Source organism: Armigeres subalbatus, chromosome 2 (assembly GCF_024139115.2).
Source record: "Armigeres subalbatus isolate Guangzhou_Male chromosome 2, GZ_Asu_2, whole genome shotgun sequence".
NCBI lineage: Eukaryota > Metazoa > Arthropoda > Insecta > Diptera > Culicidae > Armigeres > Armigeres subalbatus.
This window is the reverse complement of record NC_085140.1, coordinates 15,792,128-15,818,625: the sequence shown is the minus strand read 5'-3', so window position 1 is coordinate 15,818,625 and position 26,498 is coordinate 15,792,128. Positions and strand designations below refer to the sequence as shown.

Below are 26,498 nucleotides of genomic sequence, written 5' to 3'. Positions count from 1 at the left end.
TCGTCAAATCGTTGTTTGAATCATTGTTTACAAAAGCAGATAAGTCGTTTTGAAAATTTTGTCTTGAATTGTGTTATATATCAATCGACTCAGCTTGACGAACTAAGCACATGTCTGTCTGTCCGTGTGTATGTGAGTGTGTATTAGGGCATCATGGTCATTTTTTCAATGGTTTCGGAATCAAAATTCGGTGCAAAATTTGGGCTCGATCGGTTGCTTTCTCGCTTTCCGCATCGCGTTAAAAATTAGTATGGAAAAACGTATATTTTTGCCTGTTTACTCATAAAGTCTTCAGTTCATTATAAACCAAGTGGCACATTGCGTTGAAATATAACCCAACGCATACTTAGCTAAAGAAGGTAGGATTCTGGAACGTCCACAAAAAAAGCTATAACGCCTTAAAGATTTTCTGTTCAATTCAAACCATATGCAAAAAATCAATTATTCTGACAGCACTGCTGTACCACGTGGACCGATAATTAAACTGAGTATTATTTCATAATTTAATTGATTTTATATGATTGGGGACTTAATTGGAGTTATTTGGAATCATTTCTTAAAGTAAAAATCCGGACAAGAAGGAAGTAAGTTAGGGAAGATCCATAAAGTACGTCATGCAAAAAATTACGATTTCCAACCCCTCTCCCACCTCTGTCACACTTTTTGTATTAAACCTCCAACATTTTGGTGTGACTCGTCACGCTGATTGTAACCCCCTCCCCCTAGAAGCGTGACGTACTTTGTGGATGCCCCCTTATTGCTCTCTAACAACAAAATGTACTCCAGGAATTTATCAATCTTTCTGTAATTGGCGCACTCTAGCCTGTAGCCGGTGGACAATTCTTGATCCTTCCATATTTTCTGTTTAGTGTTGCAGCTTCTCAATTCCAAGTTTAAGAAGCGCTGACGAAATTTCGTCCATTCCAACAGCTATCCTGTTTTTCTGATCATTTAGGGCTTTCTCAACACCTCGAGCATTGTTGGTTCCACAGCTTGGCCATCCTTGTTTCGTAAACACCTTTGTTTTAACCAATCAACAAATGCTCAAAGTTCCCCTTCCACTGCCTTCATAATCTTGTCTTACAGCAAAATTTCCCTCTTCACATAACGGGCAAATTCGCCCCTTACACTGTCAAGTGTTGGATATTAAAACTTATCGTTCTGCTATTTTGTAAATTCATTAAAATGGATAGTGGGAAAAATAGGGTATGTCATATAGAGTGTAGCGAGATTCGTTGTGGTGTAGTTTGTTTAGTTTGACCGAACAAAGCAGAACGAAATAACGTTTTGCTCTCGATTTCGCATATTTGATTTTTCGTTATGGTCGCACCAAGATGAATACACTACTAGGTGCTCCAATCTGCCAAGTTTATGGGAGAGAAGAAGGCGGGGGTGAAAAAATCAAGTGCAAAACGACAACAAATCGGCTGGCGCTCCCATACTAAAATTCAAGATGTCTGAATAGTGAATTTGGCAGATTGGGACATCTAGTGGTGTACTCATCTCGGGTCGCACATTCGGCATTCTGCGCTCCAAAATACGTTTTATCGCACTTTAATTAGTTTTCTTTATGATCACACAGATAAGAACGAAATAACCCGGATCTCGAGATATGTCTGCTTTCTAAAACACGTTTAACTTTTTTTTTTCCATCGCACAGATCAGAACGAAACAACGGAGATCTCAAGATTGGGTCTCCAAAACACGTTGATTCGTGCACTAATATTTTTTTTTCACGGCAGCACTAATGACAATGAAATCTCGCTCAACTTTTCAAAAGGACCTAAGTAACATTTTTTCATGAATTAATTTGAATAGCCCAATCAAAAGAACACCATGAAAGCTATTGATTGCTATATTCAAATTAATTCATGAAAAAAATGTTACTTAGGTCCTTTTGAAAAGTTAAGCGAGAAATAAAGTGGTTCTCAAGATATGTCAGCTATCGAAAACACGTTCGATCGCCCACTAATTAACTTCCTTTCGACCGCACAAATCAGAACGAATTAACGGGGATCTTGAGATCGGTCTGTATTTTAAAATACGTTCGATCGCGCACTAATTATTTTTTTATGGCCGCACAAATCTGAACGAAATAATGCGGATCTCAAGATCAGTCTGCACTCCAAAACCACTCTTCATTTTTATTTACGAATGCTCGAATCAAAAACGCGGATCTCTAGATCGTTCTGCGCTCCGAAATATTGTCTTTTGGACCGCACAAATAAAAACGAAATAATGCGGATCGATCGTACACTAATTAGTTTTCTTTACGACCGCACATAGCATAACGAAATAACGCGTATTTCAGGATCCGTTTACGAATCAAAACATTTTCTTTCTGACCACACAAATGAGAACAAAAAAATGCAGATCTCGAGATCATTCTGCGCTCCGGAACATTGTCTTTTTGACCGCACAAATCAGAACAAAATAATGCGTGCATGCACTTATTCATTTTCTATACGACCGCTCATATCAGAGCGAAACAACGCGAATTTCGGGATCGGTTTACGCTTCAAAACATTTTCTTTATGACAGCACAAATCAGAACGAAATAATGTGGATCTCGAGATCATTTGCGCTCCAAAATACGTTCGATCGAGCACTAATTAATTCTCTATGACTGCAAAAAGCAGAACGAAATAACGCATTTCTCGAGATTGGTCCGAAACACGTTCTATCTTACACTAATTTCTTTGCTTACAATCGCACAAATCAGAACGAAAAATCGCAAATCTCGAGATCGGTCTGCTCTTCAAACCACCTGTTATAATTGTTTTTGATATTTATCGAAAAATCGAAGATTAATTTTGGCTTTTGTTCGAGAAGTTTCTTCAGGAATTACTACTTCGCTATGCTCTCTCTTTATCTATGGATGTTCCAAATCTATGTATTTTTTTCTGAAATATCCACATAAGAATATTCAAAAATTGTCTTCAAAGCCGCGCCAATAGTATATTTTTTAATATTTTCTTATTTCCCTAAAAATATCTTGCTACTAGGAATCATACTGAAAAAGTACGAATGAAAATTTTTCAAAAATATTGGACAAACAGCTCAAAATAAAGAAAATCATTTTAGGTTTGTATTAAACAAACAATCAAATCATAGAAATATCGAGATGAGAAGCATAAACCCTTTTGTTCTCAAGGTCCATCAAAACAACACAGGAAAAATGAACTAATTTTTTTTCCAACAGTGAACATCGAGTCACAGAACGCATGGAGGGTCAATTCTAAATGAAGAGTATATAGCGCGCTCAAACGTTATCGGACGTGACTTAAATGGGGAAGTAGGTCATTGGAATACTGAAGCAAAAACTATCCATTTTTATAAGAAAATTATTTTGAACATTTTAGTGGAATGTCTTCACTTGTCATAAGACGAGTTAATACAATCCCATTGAATTCCACCACTAAATTGTATCTTGACAGATACGTATTACGAAATACGTATTTGTCAAGATACAATTAAGTGGTGGAATTCAATGGGATTGTATTAACTCGTCTTATGACAAGTATCCATTTTTATTTTTTGATGGCCGAAAAAATGATCTGCAATCGAAAAGGTGTAGGTATCGTTCCAATAATCTTTTATGCCGAATTTTACATTTTTAGGTCTCAATGTCGAAGCATGATAGAACAAACTAGAATAATTGTAAGTTGTGAGCTATCAGAAGTTGTTGTTAGGTGCATAGCTAGGACTCAGAATGATTTCACACTAAGAAATTGCATATACAGCTCTACCAAACAGTAATATTCGAAGATCAAATATTGTTACCATGATAAGCCAGTTTCTTTCCCTGTCATAATTCCATTTAATTCCACCATCTCGTAATACTTTTACATATACGTATTTCGACCTCAACTGTAAGGCCGTCTTCAATGTCTCGTACTTGCAGGGCTGACAATAGTCATCGTCATAGCACGAAATGGCACAGTAGCGACGAGATGCAGTGTCTTCATTGCTACTCTACACATCGTCAATGACGCGCACGACGTTAGCTTTCGTCGTGTAACCAAATCGTCATGACGACATCGAAGAACGAAGGCTTCACACCGTTATTCTTCAAGCGGCAGCTGCCATGCGAAGATTTTTACTAATCCTTTGAAATAATGAATTTGAAGCAACGTATGAAAGCGTTATGAATGTTATCGATACATTTATGTTACCAAAGTTCCTACTATTTGTTTATTTGAGACGCTGTTATGTTTTTAAGCAGTCCGTCTGTAATGACGTGTAATCAATTGTGTGAAGAAGTGACGACGAAAATCGTCATAACTTTTGGCTGCGCGACTATCGTCGGGGTACGCATGCGGTGCGAAGAAAACGAATTGGTGTTGCGTCGTGCAATGTTATGACGAAGACTAATTTTTTTTCGCTTTCTTCATGCGACGAGAATGACTATTGTCAGCCCTGCGTACTTGACACGAGTTTCGATTATCTACATTCAGATTTCAACGCTTATTTAGTGCACCCCCCCACTGAAATCAATTTAATACTGTGAGCAAAACAAATTATAATAGTCTGGTTTGTCATGTTGGTATATAGATAATGGGAGCAGTAGGAAATAAACAATCGGAAAAATTGAAATGAAACTCAGCAGTTTCAGTAAAGGACTTTTTGGAAATATTTTATTATGCTTCATATCAAATCCTTGAATTTTTTCCTAGTTCACTTGTGCGACGATATTCCCAAGAACGGAAGACGGGAGATGATAATAATATTTATCCCAGCCTAAGTGGAGACATTTTTTACTATCATTAAAAAAAGGGAAAATCTGGTAGTTTCCAGAGCACTTAAGATACCCCGGGGCAAGTGGGACCTAAAAAAACGCTAGTTTGTTAACGCATACTTAGAAAATAGGTTTTTTTCAGAACATTAACCACGGATACATCATTATATTCTTCCATTGTTGAAGTGTAGAGGTGTTGGAAGCAATTTATTTAATTACAAAAATATTGGTAGTGCAAGAAATAAATTTAGCTTCAGGACCCACTTACCCCTTCAAACGGGGCAAGTGGGACCTATTCTGTTTTCTACTGTCGAACGAAACTAATTTGAGGAATGTAGATATACTGTTCATATTATTTTTGAGTATTAGTATATTCAGATCATGGATGGAGATTGGTTGCATGTCGGACTTTAATTTTGCAACAAGAAAGGGATTATAATGTTAGCAGATATGAAAACAAGACAACAGCCGATTTACTGTTTATTTGGCCGTTGTTTTGTTTTCCATTAGCTTACTTTTGCACCAAATGTTTTGGGTAGCAAGGATAAGCAAATCTTTATTCACTTTTGGTATGAATAAATATTTCTCTTTTTATAACAATTTATTACAAAAATCAGTACTTCAGAAAGAACGTTTTTAATCAGGCGATGTGCAGTGTTTTTAATTTGTAACAGAACAAAACAGCCAATTTATGTGTTAAGCACGTTATTTATCTGAAAATCTAATGCAAGGTTTGAGAATAACAAAACACAAGACAAATCCTGTTGACCTATTGTAGAATAAATGCTTTTCTTCATGCGTATGATAATATACAGAATATAAAATACACATTTGGTAATTAACTGTACAATACTCAAATCAAACTGTCTCTGATTCAGATCTATATGATATATGAATGACGAAGTTATTTTTCACTAGACAACCATTCAAAAACAATTGAAATAGCTTTATCGAAAATGTTGTTCAAATATGTCCCACTTGCCCCATGTATGTTAAAATTCAAGGTCAAATGAGAATAGCAGATTTTGACTTATAAATTTTGTTAATCGTTTTCGATGTCACACAATTATTTAATTGTTCAAAATATTCACATTCCACATCAATGATAAACGTAGAAACGACTATTTAGTTGGAAATCCATTGAATTAAAATAAAAGTAATTAATTTTCCCGGTAGTTTAAATTCATTATCAAGCAATAGCATTAGTATGGTTCCTCAAATGGCTTTGATTCCAAATATTTTTGTGTCGGGTAAATTCGTTCATAGTTCTGCTCCATCTTCCTAGAACATTGTTACCATTAAAAACATTCATCGACTCATCTGCAGTCATAGTACCCACTTACCCCGTATTTTCACTTGCCCCGGGGTACCTTATAATTGAAATTGTGGTTTTTGTTGCAGCTTTTTTTGCACAAATAACAAAGCCCTTTCTATCTTCAGTGAAAGTGAATGGTCAAGTTAATATTTTTCATGCTTCTCTGCTGAAATATACAAAGTTATTCACATTAGATATTTACAGGCATTTACCATTTCTATTGCAAATTGTTTTTCTACTATCAGTAAATAAACAATTTGAAATGGTTGCTCGGATACGACTCAGCGTCGGAAGCAGTTACTATCAAAGTAAATTATATCAGCCGTCATTATGGCGAACGTGGAACGACTCATGTAAATATTGAGATGTGAAATATAGAAAATCCTTGGAAAGCTGTTTGAAGGGAGCATCGCAGTAACCCAGAAAATAGTTTTAATATGGCATAATTTACTTCTATGAGTCGACATCGAGTCATAAAACATCGACTCATGGAGGTTTGACTGTAGTAAGTTGGGCTAAAAAACGAGTAAAATAGGTGGCACTGAGAACGATCTTACAGTTGAGGCCGAAATTCGCATCGTATGATCCATTAGAGTAAATTAGGATTCTATATTAGTATGTTGGATTTCATGGCCATGCAATTAGCGACATCAATTGTCTAAACGCATGTGTTGTGGAGTGTGGGTTCGATTGCCGCCCTGGCAAGAAATTTTTTTTTTCGTGTAGCTTCGAATTCTTTACTGGTCCACTTGGTGTTGTGTAAATGTACTGTCCGTTGTCTCATGCCAGGTGTAAAGTTTTCAGTCTGTGTGACCTCTGGTCGAAAACGTTGATTTTTTTTTACTTTATGTCTCAAACACATTTTTTGGAGTAATGTTTGTGCAGATTTTCATAAATCTTTATATAGACTTTTTAGTCAATTCATTCAATTTTTCAGTTTTCAGAATTGTTCACGTATCTAAGGATTTTCATAGACTTTTCGAAAAAATTAATTAATATTCTTTTCCCTTCAATAGCTTCGAGTTATCAACAATATTTGGATACTGTAATTTACAAAACTAAAAAAAATACTAAGCTACTGAAAATTGGAAGATCTTTGTAATCGAATTTATCATAGTTTCTGCAATGAGATCTTTGGCACTTCCCACAAACAATTTCCTAACAGTCCTAGGACTTTGAGTTTTTCCTTTTATTTTATGGAAATCGATACATAACTAAGTCGGACTGATGATTGTCCATACCATACAGTTACGCATAAAATTGTTTACATAAATCATGTGGTCGTATTCATTTTCTCCCAAAAAAAAAAAATTAAAAATCAATTATTAAATTCCTGGAAAATTTAGAGATGAACCAGCCAGATCAAAATCTTTATAAAAATGATACATGAAAAAAAATCAGGAAATTCGAATGCTCCAAGTGTCAAATATATCGCATACCCTTGCGTCATCCCGAGCGCAGCTGTCAGCAAGCAGTGTTTGACAAAGAGGAAGGAAAACAGAGAAACGCAAAATATCACCTTCCATGACAACAGCCTACTCCGCATATGGAGAGCGAAGAGTAAAGTTTTGATTTTTGTTTAGCGAGCCCTGCGATCCAGGAGGAGGTGTGACCTTACCTTATCACCGTGAACCAGAATGTGATGCGAAAATTATTATCGATGTCGTCTGAAGGCAGCAGCAGCAGCAGTGTTTAGATGGTTGTGATTGTGTGCGTTTTCCGATTCCCATCAGGAGCCCTCGCTGGGGCTACTCTGCGTGAGTGAGCGAAGTTAGGGGCAAGGTGTCTGAACGTAAAATCCGACCGAATTTAATAAAACGAAAAGAAATCAACGATTTGAGATATTTTTAGAAACCCGATGGAAACTCTGGAACAACAGAATTGCGGTGTTTATGCGCTCGAAGCGGAATATTGTATGTTGTTTAACCAGTGCCAGTGAATATCTAATTATACGACCAGTGAAAAATTGAATGATTACTCAAACGGGTGGGTAACAGGAAGAGAAAAAGGGCGAAAAGAAGCGACTCAACCGCGGTCCGTGAGCTGGGAGTGCGAGTTTATTTTGTGGGGTTCTGCTTCAAAGGAGAAAAAGAACCACCTGTCGTTTCCCGCAGTCGACGCGCTGGTTTCCTAGGATAAATTATTATCGTTTTTGAAGCCAGCTGGAACGAAGTTTTCTTTTTCCGAAGCAAAATGCCTGGATTAATTGGTGTAAGCGAGTTCCTCGAGGAGACCCGGGAGGACTACAACTCGCCGACGACGTCGACCTTCGTGTCGAGGATGGTCCAGTGTAGGCAAACGATTGCCGCCCTGGAAGAGGTGAGTAATTTTGCAAATCAAATATTTATTAATTCAAAAATGCGATCTGGTGGCACTTATAGCAAGGAATTTTATTTTCGAGCGTTAAACTTCTTGTGGCTAGTTGTTATCTGTTTGTTCACAGATGTAATATTCGTGGTCCATATACTATTTGGGGTTATTTTTATGCGGACTACATTACCGCAACATACATAACTGTCCATATTGATATGGATGGCCTTAATGATAAATAAGAAAGGAAACAAAAAGAAAGAACTTTATCGTGTTGTACCTTAATGAGATCAAACGTTTAATGAGAAGGAGTAATGATTCAATATCTAATTATTCCAAATGACCAACATATTTATCGGATTGGGCTCTCTGAAGCTAATCTTAAAGTTTGTAGCTAACATTATCCTGTAATGCCATATCCACAAATGACTATAATAGGTTTAGTATCTGTAAAAATCAAATTAATTGTTTGTTCAAATTCTGAGGAATTTTTGAAGCTGTCACACTTTCATGTAGAAAAATAATAACATCACATTGTTTCTCAAGGAAAAGTTTAATTTTATTCATATTTGAGCAATGGAAACCATTGTTTTTCCTAATCCCATTTTTGATTTTTATGATCAGGATACTAAGCCCTCAAGTTAAGTGCCTTCAATATTTCTATTTATGTTGTCGTTCGATTATCCCACCTAACTACGATGCTGAAGAACATGTGTTATTACTATAGGAGTAAGTCAAGTAACATAGGTACGATCAGATCTGGTTTCCCATCTGCCATATGGCCACTAGGGTTAAGCCAAGTATCGTTATCTGCCTCGTCTTCCACCATGTTTCATGTGTGTGATCCCATCCCGCATCGTACCGATTGGCACTGAGTTGGACTACTGGAGGCGCGATGATGCGATCAAATCTACGACTGGTTACCTGATAACATCGTCACGCAGCAGGGCTGAATGCTTTCCATGATGGCCGCTAATGGCTTACCTCCACAGCGGCCACTGCCAACAGCAGTGAGAGGTGATAACCAACCGTTTTCTCACGCACAGAAAGCCCCGTACTAATGCAAATATAGTCAGTCAAAGGAAAATCTGACGCCAGATAAATAAAATATTGTGCGTTCGATTGGCTACGCAATTATAAGCCGATGGCAAAGCGTCGTCGATGACTGCAAGTGCGACGCGGACAAAATTCAAACACGTTTCGTGTCGCTCTGCGTCTTGATGTTTCGTCGGCCTCGTGAATTGTATGATTTACTTTAACGACACGAGTGTCATTTCCTTTGCATCATTGCGAGACCGAGAGCCGCAGCGCAGCGATTATCGAAAGTGCTTTTTTATCTTTCTGATGGACGGCCGACTACCTAACGCGAATCAACGTTCAGTCAGACAAGTTTCGCAGCGCCGCTTCCCCCTGCCTCCCCCATCGATGTAACGCCATTACTTTCCTACAGGGTGTCAAAGACGTTTATGAGTGACGACGACCTTCCCAGCTCTAACCATTCAAACACGAGGAATGCCCAAGCCCCGTGTCGGTCGTATTTTCGCTGTAGCCGTCGTTACGCCTCTTTTTCATTGGAATTCGATGCGCATTCACCGGCGATAAAATATTTGATATCAAATCCAGCGTCGCACGACGGATGGGCAACTGTGAATTGGTTTTCACTTTTTCTTCTGTCCAATGCAAAATTCAACGCACACGATTTTCAGTAGGGTTAAGGAAGAAAGGAATCGGTCCTTAATAATCCATGACATTAAACCGAATCAGATAAAGGATAATAATTTCCTTATCATATTCTCTCTAACTACATTCCTGTATCGCAAATGTCCTAACAGCTGATGCACGGTTTTCGAAAATGGTACCGAGCACACACGTGAACGGAAGTGCCAACTGCCAACGGCAATTTAATTTCACTTCAGTCGCTCGCCGCTCATATCAGCTACTAAGCACTGTCATCAACATCGAATCCAACCACCGTTGGCTTACATGGAGATAGAGCAAAAAATCTAGTTGTGCATATTTCTATAAATAAGTCATCTTGATTACCTACCCTGCTCTGGGGGGCACGTTCGCGCGTCTCACTCCCCATCGGCGAGGGAAAGTGTGCTCTGGAACAAGTTTGGTAACACCAGAGGCGGGAGCTTTACCATACCGGCTGTTTTGTTGATCGTATGATCGGTAGTCGTGTTGTTATTAGTAGTAGCGAGGATTACTGTTCATAAAGTTAGGTTGGTGAACGATTGGCAGGTTTCAAAGCTTGTTATTACCTACTCGATTATTGGGAATTTGACGAAGATATCATGGTTTTGAACTTTTTAACGCCGAGCACGGTAGAAATTAATTCGAATACTCGTAAGCACCACGAGCTTGGACATTATGTATCAAATGTAAATTTTATTGCAATCTTCGTATATTGTTGCGACATTCACTTTCACTAACGCTCAGTATGGATTCCATAATCTCTAAATTAAACAATGCTTCGGAGGTTCTCGATTGAAAGTGCTTTCCTACTCCTAATTATCGTCGTATGTGTTTTTGGCTCATACGGTGTTACTTTTTAATAATTCGTGAGTTCTATTCAACATGTTTGCCTTGGCTTTCTCGTAGAACAAAGTTGTAGATATAATATTTCATTTCACTCTGCTTGACAAACAGAGCAAATACCTGTCTGTCGGTGTGTACGTGTGTTATTGTCTATTCCCAGGAGTTCCTCAAAAAATAATCCCTGGATTCCACTAGAGATTCAATCAGGAGTTTCTTCTGAGATTCCTCTAAGACGTCTTCCTGGACGTCATACTGGAACAGCAGTTTCTTTCTGGGATACATTAGAAGTTTGTTCGGAAATTCAAGACAGGAGTCACTTGATATTCAATGTAGACCTGTGGACAGATTAAAATTTTATCGGTAGAGGCGTGATAGATAATTTCTAGCCAGCGGCGGTGGTATAGCGGCGTTATGCCGCTGATAATTGTCTTCGACGTGAATTAATTTCGTGCATTAGAATTTCTCCGTAAGTTCATCCAGGACTTCCTCCGCATGTTCCTCCAGGAATTCCTCCGCAAGTTCCTCGAGGTATTCCTCCGGAAGTTTTTCCAGGAATTCCTTTAGAAATTCATTCTTTCTGGAGTTACTCCAGAATTTCCACCAAGATATCTTCAATGGGATTGTATTAACTCGTCTTATGACAAGTGAAGACATTCCACTAAAAAGCTCAAAATAATTTTCTTATCAAAAGCTCAAAATAATTTTCTTATCAAGATATCTTTATTAATCACTTCGAGGTCTTCCAGAAATTCCCTTCGAATTTCTTCAGTAGCTAACGTGAAGGCCCTCTCGCGCCGGGAACTCTTCCGAAAATTCCTCCAAGAACTCTACAGAAAAATTGTTCAGGGATTTTTTTCTTCGAGAATCCGGAAATTTCTTGAGAAATTCGTCTGCAAATTCATCTGTCTTTTTTTCCAGATATTTTTCTGAAAATTTCGTCAAAACTCTTTCGGAATTACCTCCAAAATTCCCCTTGAAATTCCTGCGGGTACTTCCCCTAAAATATCTACAAAAATCATCTAAAATGCCCTTCAGTGTTTCCCGAGAATTATTTGCAGCAACATCTTAAAACAGTAAACCTGGAAATTCTTCTACAAACTCTCCCATTTTTTCTTCCAGAGATTCCTCATGAATTCTCACGAAAATTCCGTCAAGAATTTCCCCGGAAATTATTGCTAGAACTCCCCTACAATTCTCTTTATAAGTTCCCCCGAAAATTTCTTCAAGAATTTCCCGGGAATTCGTTTCGGAATTCCCACAGAAATTTCTCAATATATTCTGCAAAAAAATTCTCCAAGAAAGTTAATTTTTCTGGAAGAATTTCGGAAAGAATTTTTGGAGAAGTGTCCGAAGGAGTTCCCAAAGCATTTTCTGGAGAATTTCCCAAAGAATTTCCGGGTGGTTTTATAAAAACATGTCTACTCTTAACTTTTGATTTTGTGGTTTATGCTAACGTAAAAACAGCACGACACTAATAATAATAAACAAAAAGACAATAAAATGGTTTTTACATTTCTGGAATTTCATTTTAAGAGGTTTGGAAACTTTTCGGAAGCCTTCTTTTAGCTTTTTTCAACTTTCAACCTTTTTTCTTTTCTCTTCTTTTTTCTTCTTCCTTTAAAAGGCTTGGAAGGTCTTTCGAAAGGCTCAGAAGACTCCTTTAAAGAGGCTCGATAGCCTTCTTTCAAGAGGTTCGGAAGCCTCTCTCCAAGGACTAGATTTTTTTTTTTTTCAATGGACTTGAAATCATACTTTTAAATGGCACAGAAGCGTCCTTTCATGATGCTCAAGCCTCCTTTAGAATGAATCGAAAACCGCCTTTCAAGAGACTCGGAAGCCTTCCTTCAATAGCCTCTAAAGGTTGTTTTCAAAAGGTGCGGATCTTACTTTCAATAAGCTCGCAAGCCTTCTTGACTATTGAAGGCTTGCGAGCTTATTGAAAGTAAGATCCGCACCTTTTGAAAAGAACCTTTAGAGGCTCTTGAAGGAAGGCTTCCGAGTCTCTTGAAAGGCGGTTTTCGATTCATTCTAAAGGAGGCTTGTTCTGTAGGAAACTCGAGGTACGAAGCTAATTTGAATTGAAAACTTTCATGGAAAATGAAAATTTCAGGCAACTTTATAGAGAGCCATATACACTACAGTCAAACCTCCATGAGTCGAAATTGAAGCGACAATCGGCTTATGGAAATATCGAGATGTGGAATATTAAATCCTTGGTAAACTGTTTGAAGGGACATCGACTCATGGAGGTTTGACTGTATTTCGTTAGTTTTCAATTTAATTTTCCACATTTCTTACGCTTATTTTTATTTACAGCAAAACATATATACGGGGTACCTCATTTAATGCAAAAGTTCGAAGGGGTACCTCTTAAGAAAAAGGTTGAGAACCACCATTTCCATTTCCGAAATAATTCTCAAAGTGACTCCACAATAAATTTCCGATAAAAATTCTGAATAGATTCCCAAAGATATTTCAAAAATAATTTCGTTAGAAATTCTAAAGAAATTTGCGAAGGCTCGAAGAAATTATTGGAAGAAATTCTCTAGAAATGCTCGAAGGAATTTCCGAAAAAAATACTGGTGGAATTTCCTTCAAGATTACCAGAAATAAGTTTTCCTAAAGATATTTATAAATCCCAAGGAATTTCAAAAGAATTTCTAAAGCATTTTCCGAAGGTATTTCTAAAAGAAGCTTCAAGCACTAGAACGCTAGTAGCGCTGTAACGTAACCTTTAAAATAGTTTTGTCAAAAAATGCTTCAATAAGCAAACTAGATGTTGGTCACGCGAACAGAAGCGACATTACCAATTTTATACTTTTACATCAACTGTGTTAACAAAACGAAAAACACTCTGAGCGAGGAAATTGCTGAAGAAATTCTTAGAGGAATTCGTAAATGAAATTACAAAGGAATCCCCAATCCCCAAAGGAATCCCCGAATTTTCGTAACAAGTTCTGAAGGAAATCCCGAAGAAATTCCCAAACAAATTTCCGGAACCATTGTTCAAGTAGTTTTCTAAGGTTTTTCTAATGAAATTACCGAAAACATTTTTCGGGATCCTTCGAACGAATTTCCAAAGAAATAATGTGCCCTCTAAAGGAATTTGTAGACCAAGTTTCGATAAATATCTACAATGTATACAAAATGCCTCACAAAATGCCAATAGAATTTTATTCGGATTGATCTTACTCCATTGATCCATATAAAATTTGATTGGCATGTTTATGTCAATGCCTATTTATCTATTTGTAATAATGAACTTCCTCTGGTAATGATCAATGGGTTATTATTATTTATTCAGACTAAAGCCGAAGTGGCCTGTGCGGTATATAAGAGTCTTCTCCATTCGGCTCGGTCCATGGCTACACGTCGCCAACCACGCAGTCTACGGAGGGTCCGCAAGTCATCTTCCACCTGATCGATCCACCTTGCCCGCTGCGCACCTCGCCTTATTGTGCCCGTCGGATCGTTGTCGAGAACCATTTTCACCGGGTTACTGTCCGACATTCTGGCTACGTGCCCGGCCCACCGCAGTCGTCCGATTTTCGCGGTGTGAACGATGGATGGTTCTCCCAACAGCTGATGCAACTCGTGGTTCATTCGCCTTCTCCACGTACCGTCCGCCATCTGCACCCTACCATAGATGGTACGCAGCACTTTCCTTTCGAAAACTCCAAGTGCGCGTTGGTCCTCCACGAGCATCGTCCAGGTCTCGTGTCCGTAGAGGACTACCGGTCTAATGAGCGTTTTGTAGATTGTCAGTTTGGTACGGCGGCGAACTCTATTCGATCGGAGCGTCTTGCGGAGTCCAAAGTACGTACGATTTCCAGCCACTATGCGTCTCCGAATTTTTCTGCTGGTGTCATTTTCGGCAGTCACCAGTGAGCCCAAGTACACAAATTCTTCTACCACCTCGATTTCGTCACCACCGATGCAAACTCGCGGTGGGTGGCTCACATTGTCTTCTCTTGAACCTCTTCCTATCATGTACTTCGTCTTCGACGTGTTGATGACTAGTCCGATCCGCTTAGCTTCGTCTTCAGTATGATGTAGGCTTCCTCCATCTTCTCAAAGTTACGTGCCATAATATCTATGTCGTCGGCGAAGCCAAATAGCTGGACGGACTTATTGAAAATTGTACCACTCATGTTAATCCCTGCTCTTCGTATTACCCCTTCCAAAGCGATGTTAAATAGCAGACACGAAAGACCATCACCCTTGCCGTAACCCTCTGCGGCCTCGAAGGGACTCGAGAATGCCCCTGAAACTTGAACTACGCACATCACCCGATCCATCGTCGCTTTGATCAACCGTGTCAGTTTATCCGAAAAACCGTGTTCGTGCATTAGCTGCCATAGCTGGTCCCGATCGATTGTATCATATGCGGCTTTGAAGTCGATGAATAGATGATGTGTGGGCACGTTGTATTCGCGGCATTTCTGCAATACTTGGCGAATGGCGAACACCTGGTCCGTGGTGGAGCGTTCGTCCATAAAACCCGCCTGGTACTGCCCCACGAACTCCCTTGCAGTTGGTGCTAGTCGACGGCATAAAATTTGGGAGAGTACCTTGTAGGCGGCGTTCAGCAATGTGATTGCGCGGTAGTTGCTACAATCCAGCTTATCGCCCTTTTTGTAGATGGGACAAACGACACCTTCCATCCACTCCTGCGGCAAAACTTCCTCCTCCCAAATCTTGGTAATGACCCAGTGCAGCGCTCTAGCCAGTGCCTCACCACCGTGTTGGTCAACCCCAGGGGCTTTGTTGTTCTTCAGCCGGCCAATCTCCTCCTGGATTTCCTGGAGATTCGGAGCCGGTAAGATTATGTCCTGCGCGCGTTCTCCCAGGTCCGTCACCATACCGCCATCTTCGTCTGCCACATCGCCATTCAGGTGTTCTTCGTAGTGCTGCCGCCACCTTTGGATCACCTCACGCTCGTTCGTAAGAAGGTTCCCGTTTATGTCCTTACACATATCAGGCTGTGGCACATGGCCCTTACGTGAACGGTTTAACTTCTCATAGAACTTTCGTGTGTTATTAGCGCGGTACAGTTGCTCCGTCTCTTCACGGACTCGATCTTCCTGCTGGCGCTTTTTCCTCCGGAAAATCGAGTTTTGTCTGTTCCGCGCCTGTTTATATCGTGCCTCGTTCGCCCTAGTGCGGTGTTGCAGCAATCTCGCCCATGCTGCATTCTTCTCTTCCACTAACTGCTCACATTCGCCGTCATACCAGTCGTCAATGATCAATGGAGCTACTACAAATAACCGCAAATCTACATAAAAATTTGAAGCTTTATTTATAATTCAACGTGGACTGATAATAAATTTCATTTCAATGTTTTGTTGTTATGTCATTGTACTATTGTAAACAAGCTGTTTCTCCTTTAATAATGTTACTTCTAACTCGAGAATCAGAAAGAATATAATCATTTTATCGACTAGTCATCGTTATTTGCACAGATTTCTGAAAACTATTTAGAAATTTTTCGACCCTCTTAATGAACATACAACTAATTCGCTTTCACATGACGAAAACTACCAGTACTGGTTTCAAGTTGATTTGGACATTGATTACTAAATTACAACTTTATCACGCACAAACTGAATGTAAACAATCTCTACTTTTGACAGCTAATCGAGTGATAATTAGAAGGAGATTAAGGAGATTTGTGTATTTCATTTATATATTCGATAAACAGTTGATAATTGATTGACTTTATAGTAAATATTTTGTTGTTTTTTATAATAAATATTTTGTCGATGCTGACATAAAGCGTGTTACCTGCTGGATTAAAGCTGGATAAAAAATCTCCAGCTCTAAGGTCTCATGTCAGGTTTTCCAGGTTTACTCAATTGCTCTATTATTGTTGAATGATCTGAGCAAAGTGGCCATCATAATTACTGTGGCCATCAAATATCACTGTCATAAGACGAGTTTAGCACAATTCCATTAAACTCCGCCAACTCGTAATACTTTTAGATATAGAGTAGAGTGGGGCAAGAGTGCGCGTGGGGTAAGAGTACGTTTTCGATTTTTTGAAGTAATAAAAAAAGATAAACTAGCAGCACTGCGTCAGTTTGACAGGTATTCTGGCCAACTATTATCATGTGTAACTGTAAACGATTCGAATAAACAACGAGGGAGATATGGAGTTAGATAATTTTTTGGTCATTTTGCTAAAAATAATTTGGTTTCCGCAACTACTATTTTATTACCATATATACGTTCAATCAGGTGAACATTATACCATTTCAACAACCTATTGTATAGAGTACTTTATGGTGCTGAACGCCAATCCGGTTGATTTTCCAAGAAGTCAAAAGCATTACTTGAATAATTTTGGGACTGTGGGGTAAAAGTACGCAGGAACCGGTGGGGCAAGAATACGCATATGAATCTTCATGTTCTGATGTCAAACCCGTATCTCCGGCCGAAATAAGACTTCTTCCAAAGCGAAAAGATCCACAACTAAGAAAAAAGGGACAGAATTCGAAATTATAACAAGTTTTTAGGATAAGTTGAAGTAATTCAGTGTTAGAAAGGACTTAGCGAACCAAGCACTGAAGCGAAATAATGAAATTGTATTAGGACTTGTTGTACACCTAAACATAGTACGAAAACACAATTTCATCTAAATGATAATTTCATTTAATCAAAAGAAACATTCATAAATTACGCAACGTTTATCTGGGAGGGGTTGCGAGATGTATGACGATCCATATAATTTTTAGAGGATTCATACAAAAAGTATAATATAGGGGGGAGGGGTGATGAAATAGCCAAATTTTACCTTACGTGATTGGTGAGAAAGTCCAAAGGATAATTCCTTTGTATACGCCACGTGAAACCTTATATATATTTTTACCTCTGTAGTTTTTTTTTTTATATACAAAAAACAATGGTTTTTCGTATAAATGTGCACATTTTTAGAACCTCCTCCCCCTTTAAAAGTTACGTAATCTTTAAACATTCCCTAATACATGCTCATTAAACATCAATCAATCGTTATTAACTCTTATTTGTGTTAATATATACTTGAAGCACATGATTGGATAAATGGTTACTCTTACACACCTGATGCGCACTTTTACCCCACCGGTGGGGTAAGAGTGCGCTTTTCACTTGTCTTGCAATAAGGGTTCTACTAAAACGAATCTCCATAATTTCAATATTTTTTCCACTGGGTAACATAAAGGAAGAGTATATAAATCATCGACACTGATTTGATATGCAGAAGCTTGCTTTATAAGGGCCACATGATTGATTGAAAACTAAGTGCGTACTCTTGCCCCACTCTACTCTATGTATTTCGACCTCAACTGTAAGGTCGTCTTCAGTGTATTGAAGAACACTGAAGACGACCTTACAGTTGAGGTCGAAATACGTATATGGAAAAGTATTGCTAGTTGGTGGAATTAAATGGAATTGTGCTAAACTCGTCTTATGACAGTGAAAACATTCCACTAAAAAAGAGCTAAATAATTTTCTTGAAAACGCAAATATTCCTGGTGTAGAGGAAAATGATTCAAAGAATTCGGTTAATATTTCACAGAACTATACTGCCGTCATACGCATATTTGTCCCATGTTCGCTGGGATTTCCTATGTACATGGGATAGTTCCCGAGCAGGGGGAAATAGCTCAATAATATCCAACTTTGATAAGATAGCAAAATGAGATATGGACGTGATTAGAATAAGAGATAAAAGATCAGACGATAATAACAATATTTTGCACTAAAATATCATGAGGAGATCAAGTATTGCTATTTGTAGTAAGTGATCAATATCATGTGCTATTAGATTGTTCTTATCCATGGCATATATTGATATTGAAATGATCAGAAAAAAATATTTAAAGCTCTTTTAGTGGAATGTATTCAATCGTCTAAGACGAGTTAAGTAATTCCATTTAATTCCACCAATTATTTCGATATCTTTGCAGATACGTATTTCGACCACAACTGTGTGGTCGTCTTCAGTGTCTCGTACTTGACTCGACTCGAAATGGAATTACTTAACTCGTCTTAGACGATTGAAATGATATTTCGGTGCAATTTTTTGATATTGTTGCCTGTTCTTTCATCTCTTATATCAATCAAGTTCATATCTTGTTTTATTATTCTGTTCATGGCTTCTACCCGGGTTAAAGTATAGTCGTTTGAATGTTTATAAAATTTTGCCTGTCCCGATCATTCTGTCCAACTCCTGACTGTCTGTATATCGTCATTATTCAATTGCTAATGTAAGTAACGTCAATATCATTTGCTTATTATTCGAATCGTTGAAGTGCATACTCTTTAAAGAAGTTCATTCACTCGCAACATCTATACATGTGCAGAGCTCCATACTGATTACCCATCTCAATTTTGCAGCAATACTTGAACGCGAAAACAATGTAACTATAGGTGTTTACCTTATAATTACTAGCGTTAATATGAGCAATGAATGGCGCAATCATTTTATGGGTTTTCACGTGAAACGAAAGCCAAATTATGGACCCTGTTGAAGACTGCAGCGATACACTAAATGACTTAAACATAATGAAATGAGACCTGGTTATCTCTGAAGACACTTCCGTAGTCCAGATAAGGTGCTAAGAAGCAGACGTTGAAAGCGATTGAGTTCAAGCCGTACTTATTAAATACTAAGATATTAGATGGAAAACGTTTCAGTTGGAGCAATGGCAGTAAAGAGAGAGGTAATTTTATAGAAAATACAAAGATACACATTTAGAACGGCGGCAATATTAACTGCACTGGAGCAACCCAAAAAAAAAAAAACAAACAAATCAAACGACCTTCAATAGACAGCAACGCTTCCTTCTCGTGTTGCCGTCGTAAGGCAGTCGCTACCGCATCAAGTTCATTATCACTGCGTGCAAACAGCTTCAGCACGACTCTACACGGCATATCCAAGAAACCCAGTAGAGTGCGGCCCAAATATGGAAACTACATCGACGAAACGCAAAGGAGTCTTGTTTATCATAGAGTTTGGCCGTAGCCAAGCAAACGGGGAAAACATTTGGACCATAAAACGAACGAAACTTCCAACGCTGCACAATAGGATGCTTGATATAAATAAACGGTCAGAAAAATAAACGATACATTTATCAAAAAGCCATGTACTTATTGGTTTCTCGCTGTATGAAAAGTGATTATTCTGCAACCAAGTGAAACATTTATATGAAAGGAATGGACCATGTGTTGCTAAGTTTTCCTACAGTGAGATAAAAATAAAGTGTTTTAAACTTGTTGATATGAACCAACCGCTCGTGTCAAGGTGCTTCCTCCAGTCTGCACGAAAATGCATTTACCGACCACATCAAACGACCATCATCATCCTCATCGGTGAGGGAACAAAACAGAAAAATGAGCAACAGGAAAACAGGCGATGACGATGGAAACTGACCGTGGCATACACACGTGATGACGCCAAATATGGTTATGCCAAATAGGTGGTGCACCATCAGGTCTCTCCTCACTATAGGCGCAAAGTGCTTACGGGGTGTGTACATATATGAAGCTAATTGTAGGCCTATACACAAGGGAAGAAGTAATATTGCAGTGGGGAATACCAGCATCATCGGCTCAAACTGCTGCTACCTCACCCAATCAATTCCACGACCGACCGATGTGCGCTCGCGAGCAATGCCGGCCCACTTGGACAGGCTCCGCAATGAATATACATATTAGACTAATGAAATTTAAATTAATTAATTGGACGCGGCAAAGAGACGGCTCGTCTTTACTGTGGATGGAACGACTAACCCAGATGGCAGTTCCTATTCCTCGACAATAAGGCGTTAAATTGTTTGAAATAGCGATGAGATGCCGCAGCTCGGCGATGGCGAAGGAATTGAAGTATTATTCATTCAAGTCAAGTATTATTATTCCAGATAACGAAACCTCACTCGTTTTAGCTAAATTGGTACACCGAAAGACTTTTGCGCGACCAATCTCCTTGAAATTATTCCTGATCATTTTCAAGCAACGAATTTGAGGTTGTTTGGTAATATACCTAGGAGCGAAGAGGTGGGATCAAGCGGAATAGAAACATCTAAGGGTGACGCCAGAGTAGACGCGTCCACGCGATACGACGCGAATGTGAAATTTGACGTGCGTCGCATCGCACGTCACGTATACTCGTAATGGCCATCATAGTTATACTTTTTTCAAATATATCAATATGGGTATTAGACTTCATGGTTTTTAAGGGCCAAAACAATGCAAATATTCCTGGTGTCGAGAAAAATGGTCCAAAGAAATCGGTTAATATTGCATAGAGCTATACTGCCTTCATACGCATATTTGTCCCATGTTTGCTGGGACTTCCTATGCACAAGGAACAGTTAAGTTATGCGTATAACAGCGGTATATTCATATGAATGTTTATAAAATTTTTCTATGCCCGATCATTCTGTCCAACTCAAAGGGGCTTTTCCCTCTTCCTAAATTTTTGTTAAAATAAATAATAATAATAATTCTGTCCAACCCCTGTATATCGTCATTATTCAATTGCTAATGTAAGTAACGTCAATACCATTTGCTTATTAGAATCGTTGCAAAACTTTTAAGAAGTAAATTTAGAATATTTATAAAATCTCGGGTACTTATTCAAAAAGATGTATGTGATTTTGTAAACAAATATTCGAACGTCGATTTCGCCCCTCTGATGGCACACCCACGCAAACCATCACCTCCGACAGGCGGGGGAGGGCTTCGGCTACCTGTTGGTGGTGTTGATTTGCGTGGGAGTACCTTCAGATTAGACAAATCGACGTATGAATCTTTGTTTACAAAATCACATACGTCCTTTTAAATAAGTACCCGAGAAATATGCTAAAATATTCACTGCCTACCGACGGGAACCGAACCCTACACCTCCCTTATGCTAAACGGGTGCTCTACCACTATGCTACGGTAAACTTAATGTGATAAATACGAGTAAACCTCCTACGGCAATTGCGGATTAATCATACGTATCCATATTATCTCCTCTAAAGCAGTTGCCATCCGTTGTAACCCACAATATCGGGGTTTGTTTGTTAACCAGCCGATGATTGTTACGACGACTCAAGTTGATAGCGTATGGCTATTGCATCTGAATGTAATAGCGCATAGGCTAGTTGGTACCACGCCGCCGAGCCCTCTTCAGGCTACGTCGCCACGAGCCCTTGGGTCTGCGTCTGCTGCGATATCCTGCCGGATTCCAGTCCAGATTTCGTCTCCGCTTTTTCATAATGTGTGGCTGATCCACCTCCATTTACGCTCTCGAATTTCCGTTGATATTGGTTTTTGATGGCATCTTCTATGGAGCTCAGCATTCGAGGCCACCAGGCCCGAATTTTAAAATGTAGACATCGATTGATGAATACTTGCAGTTTCTGCATGATCTCTAATGATACACACAAAATCTCACTGGCGTATAACAACGCACATATCACGTCGCTGATATATATTTTCCACGCCGATTCAAATGTGAAGAAGTCAGCAGAATTTGTCCTGGAAATTTCGAAGATTCAGTGGAATTTCCGTAGAACTAACCAATTGATCTCCACGTTGGAACTTCAGATAATTTTTCGTGAAAATACAAATGATAGGGGAGGAGGTTCGGTTGTTGGCACCCTTTTGTGTTTGGTCCATAACTTTGGCCCTGGTTGATCTTATGTCGACGTTTGCATAGCAATCGAAAGCTAAACTTATAACCTTACTACTAGCAATGAAATTAATATGATTTCATTGATTTAGAAAAAATATTGACGATTTAGAAAATTTGACATTTTTGGACATTTTCATTTCGTGGTTCGGTTGTGGGCACCCTTGAAAACATAGCTAAAAATAAAGAAGCATGAATAAAAACCACCCAGATTTAAAGACAAGGAATATTCTATTCATTCTAAAAGCCAGGAGACGCTAAAAAAACTCAAATCAATTCACCTAGCAGTGATGATGCCTCCCTCGGTGCATTAAGGAGGATGTTGAAAAAAATCACATAAGAAAGGTCTAAATAGCACTTTAGGTAAATGGGTTTTAATTTTTCATTGATTTTCGTTTTATTGGTATGCATCACAGTAAAAAAAATCCTGATCATTCACCCTAGTGTGCCTTTCTCGTTCATTTCAAAAAATAATATTTTGGCCATAAATGTTGATCCCATAGTCCGATCTGACCAATTTTCAATAGGAAACAATGGGAAAGCCATTCCCCGTCGAATGCAACTTGTTGCAAGCAAATCGGTCAACGCTTTGTTCCAAAAAGTGTGTGTATAATGACTAGACATGCCTAAAGAACACAAATATTAAATAAACTCATTATTTCGAACAATTATGTCAAACTACTTATAAAAACTGCCTTAAAACGTTATTAAAAATAAGTTAAGGGACAAGTAAAACGATATTGAATGATTTATCAATAAAATGAGGGTGCCCATAACCGAACCAATAAAGAAAGTCGAGTCAAGTACGAGACACTGAAGACGGCCTTACTTTTGAGGTCGAAATACGTATCTGTCAAGATACAATTAAGTGGTGGAATTCAATGGGATTGTATTAACTCGTCTTATGACAAGTGAAGACATTCCACTAAAAAGCTCAAAATAATTTTCTTATCAATAAAGGTGCCCACAACCGAATTTCGCAGCCTTTTTGGAACGAGAAGAAAAAAAAAATTCGCGCTAAAATTTTGATGGCAATCGACATTGGGCCTCAAAATAGATTAAATTTACTGTGTAAATACGCATTAGAACTCACTTTTTGAATTAAATCCTTTAATTTATGACACTTTGAAAATAGCCAAAAAAAACTTTCGTGTTGTTTTTCTTGTACGAAAAATTTATTTGTTTCTAGTTCAAAGTAGAGATGCCCATCCGGTTTGATATTGAGCACAAAACATCATGCTATTATAGCAAACAAATGACGGTTGTCAGAATGACAGCATCTCTTATCTGCCAAAAGATACATAAGGGTGCCCATAACCGAACGGTGCCCACAACCGAACCTCCTCCCCTATCATTTCAATTCCATACAAAAAAATTCCGAAAATCTTTCCGTAAAAACCAAGAAAAACTTTTAAAAAATTTAAGGATTTCCAATTAAAATCCAAAGAATTTCTAGCTAAAAAACTGTTTAGGCGAAGAAGGGTCGTTTGGTAGAAAGCCATAAGGTCGAAAGTTGTAACGCCGAATATGTAGTTTGAAAAATAACTGAATAATTCAATTGGATAAAAATGTCCTTTGTCCGGAATGGTCGTGTGGCAGAAAAGGACATTAGGCCGAAAGTGTTGCTTGGCTGAATTGGTCATTTCGCCAAAACAAAAGTCGTTTAACCGTATGGGTCATTTGGTAGAAAATACCGTTTGGCCAAAATGGTTGTTTTGCAGGTAGGATATTTTAGGCTAAATGGCTCTTGTTGTCAAACTACCATTTATTCGGTCAAATGGATTTTGGCTAGATGACTTTCGGCTTAACGTGTTATTCGGCCAAGTGGCATTCGAACAAATGGCTTTTCACTATTTGATCAAATGCCAGAAAGGCCACAAAGCCGAAAGGTGTTTGGTCGAATATGCCAATTGGCAGAACAAACCCTTAGGCCAAAAACAAAAATCTGGCCAAAAATGTCATTTAGCCGAAATGGACATACGACCGTAAATATCGTTCGGCCGAACTGGTAATTTTGCCAAAAACGTCGATTGGCCAAATTGGTCGTTTGGCAGAAAACCCATTTGGCCAAAAATGTTATTTTGCCAAACAAGTGGACATTTTTAACCATATTACTCGATCAGTAATTGACATTTAGCCGTATTACCCGTTAGTCCAAATGACATTATTGTTAAGCCAAAAGACCCTTTTCGTCAAACGACTATTCCGGCCAAATGGCATCTCGGCCATATGACCTGTTCAGCCAGCTGTTGGGGATAACGGCTTTTTCGGTCTAATTACTCGTTCGGTCGTAAGTCGCATGGAATTGCAAAATTGTTTTCAATTCGGCTAGATGACTTTCGGCTTAACGAGTTATCCGGCCAAACGACCCTCTATACCTTCCGAACCCTTCTTCAATTTTGATATTGAAGCTCTGAATGGTCAATTGGGTCTTTGCCTCTATTTTCAAGTTGACGTGTCGCTCTGAAACACTATTTCGCTATTATAAATATATCATAATATTTTCAAAACGTCAATGGTATATGTATAGTCAACAAAGCGTTCTACGGGGTTAGGCCATAGTTTTGAATTGGAGCTGTTCCATGGAACATCACTTTACTATTATGAACATGTCAATGTTTTTTTTTCAGGATATCGACAGTATCTAAACTATTCTTGAGTTCAGATCCTAATTTATTTATGAAGTTTTGAGTTGATAAAGCTCCACTAAACACCATTCCGCTATTCTGAACATGCCAAAGGTTCTCTGGAACATCAATGGTACTTCAAAACTGTTTTCTAGGTTCGTGTCTTGAAGGCATTTTTGGCCAACAAAGTGATCTATGGGGCCCGGTCTTACTTTGGAGTTCAAATGGCTCCATGAGACATCTCTTTGTTATTATAAGTATGCCACATTAGAGTGGCCCAAGCTTATATGGAAAAAGTGAAAAGTCTGGAATTTTAAACCTTGCACCCTTAAATGACAGTTTGGGGGTCCCAGAAGCTCCCCTGAAAATTTCAGCTCATTCGGTCCAGTGGTTGGCGTGAGCAAATGGCTCAAAGTTTGTATGGGAAAAGTGATCCAAATGTATGAGGAAACGCAACCGTTTCAGTTTTTTGCTTCTAGGTGGCGCTGTAGTCGACGGATTCCTGTTGTGGACAAAATGTAGAACCTTTTTTATATAAGGAAGCGACTGGTGAAGACCGGATGTAAATTCCTTTGAAATTGACCAAGTTATAAGCATCCAAAGTCGAGGGTGTCGAGCGTGTCCCTCAGGGGTGTTTAAAATGAGAGCAACGTACCACCGACCATTGCGGCGGCGATGCAGGCGTATTCGGTGCCGTGCGAAATGAAATGCATGATTATCACGCAATCTCGCGAATTTTTATCCGATTGGCAAATACTTTCCGTGCTCTGTACAGTAATGTAGCTAATAAGGGAGGGGGTGACTTACCACTGAAGCCAACGAGCTGAAGTTTTTAAGGGGAGACAAAATTCATGAAATATTTGTAACGAGTTTTTTTTTCTCGGACATCGTGATGCCCGTTGCATCAATTTTAGAACGATATGATATAATCGTTACAGACAGAGGGACAGAAGGACAGAAAGACAGAGAGACCTGAGATATTATATAAGTTATATATTTTTCAAACAACAGTTTTAATGTTTATACTTTATAGCATAATTTATTAACTGTTTAAAACTTCAAAGATATCAACATACAACACTTATACCTACATTAATTATTTATTTCAACTGCTAGGCCTTCCTTTATAACAGAGCGAGTGCAACCTGGAAAATTTTGTCTATGCTGTTGAACAACTTTGAGAAGATATTGAAGCTGTTCTTCATTTTTTGTCAGTTTTCCACAAAAATCTTGAACTAATTTAACTCCTCTTTCAGCACAGTCACTCACTACCAAAAATGAACAAATTCTTCCAATTCATCGCATATA

The 26,498-nt window shown here is 38.5% G+C and overlaps 1 protein-coding gene across 8 annotated transcripts in view; it reads left to right on the top strand.

Annotated features, from left to right (window-relative positions):
• Positions 1–26,498, top strand: part of LOC134217918 (arfGAP with SH3 domain, ANK repeat and PH domain-containing protein) — a 99,334-nt gene that overhangs the window by 1,920 nt on the left and 70,916 nt on the right. For 5 of the 8 annotated variants that reach the window (XM_062696759.1, XM_062696758.1, XM_062696757.1 and 2 more), the window contains exon 2: positions 7,637–8,372. In XM_062696759.1, coding sequence (XP_062552743.1) covers positions 8,247–8,372 — 126 coding nt within the window. In that variant the 5' untranslated portion in view covers positions 7,637–8,246. The remainder of the gene's footprint in view (positions 1–7,636; positions 8,373–26,498) is intronic. The other 3 variants (XM_062696761.1, XM_062696760.1, XM_062696756.1) reach the window with 2 other exon arrangements.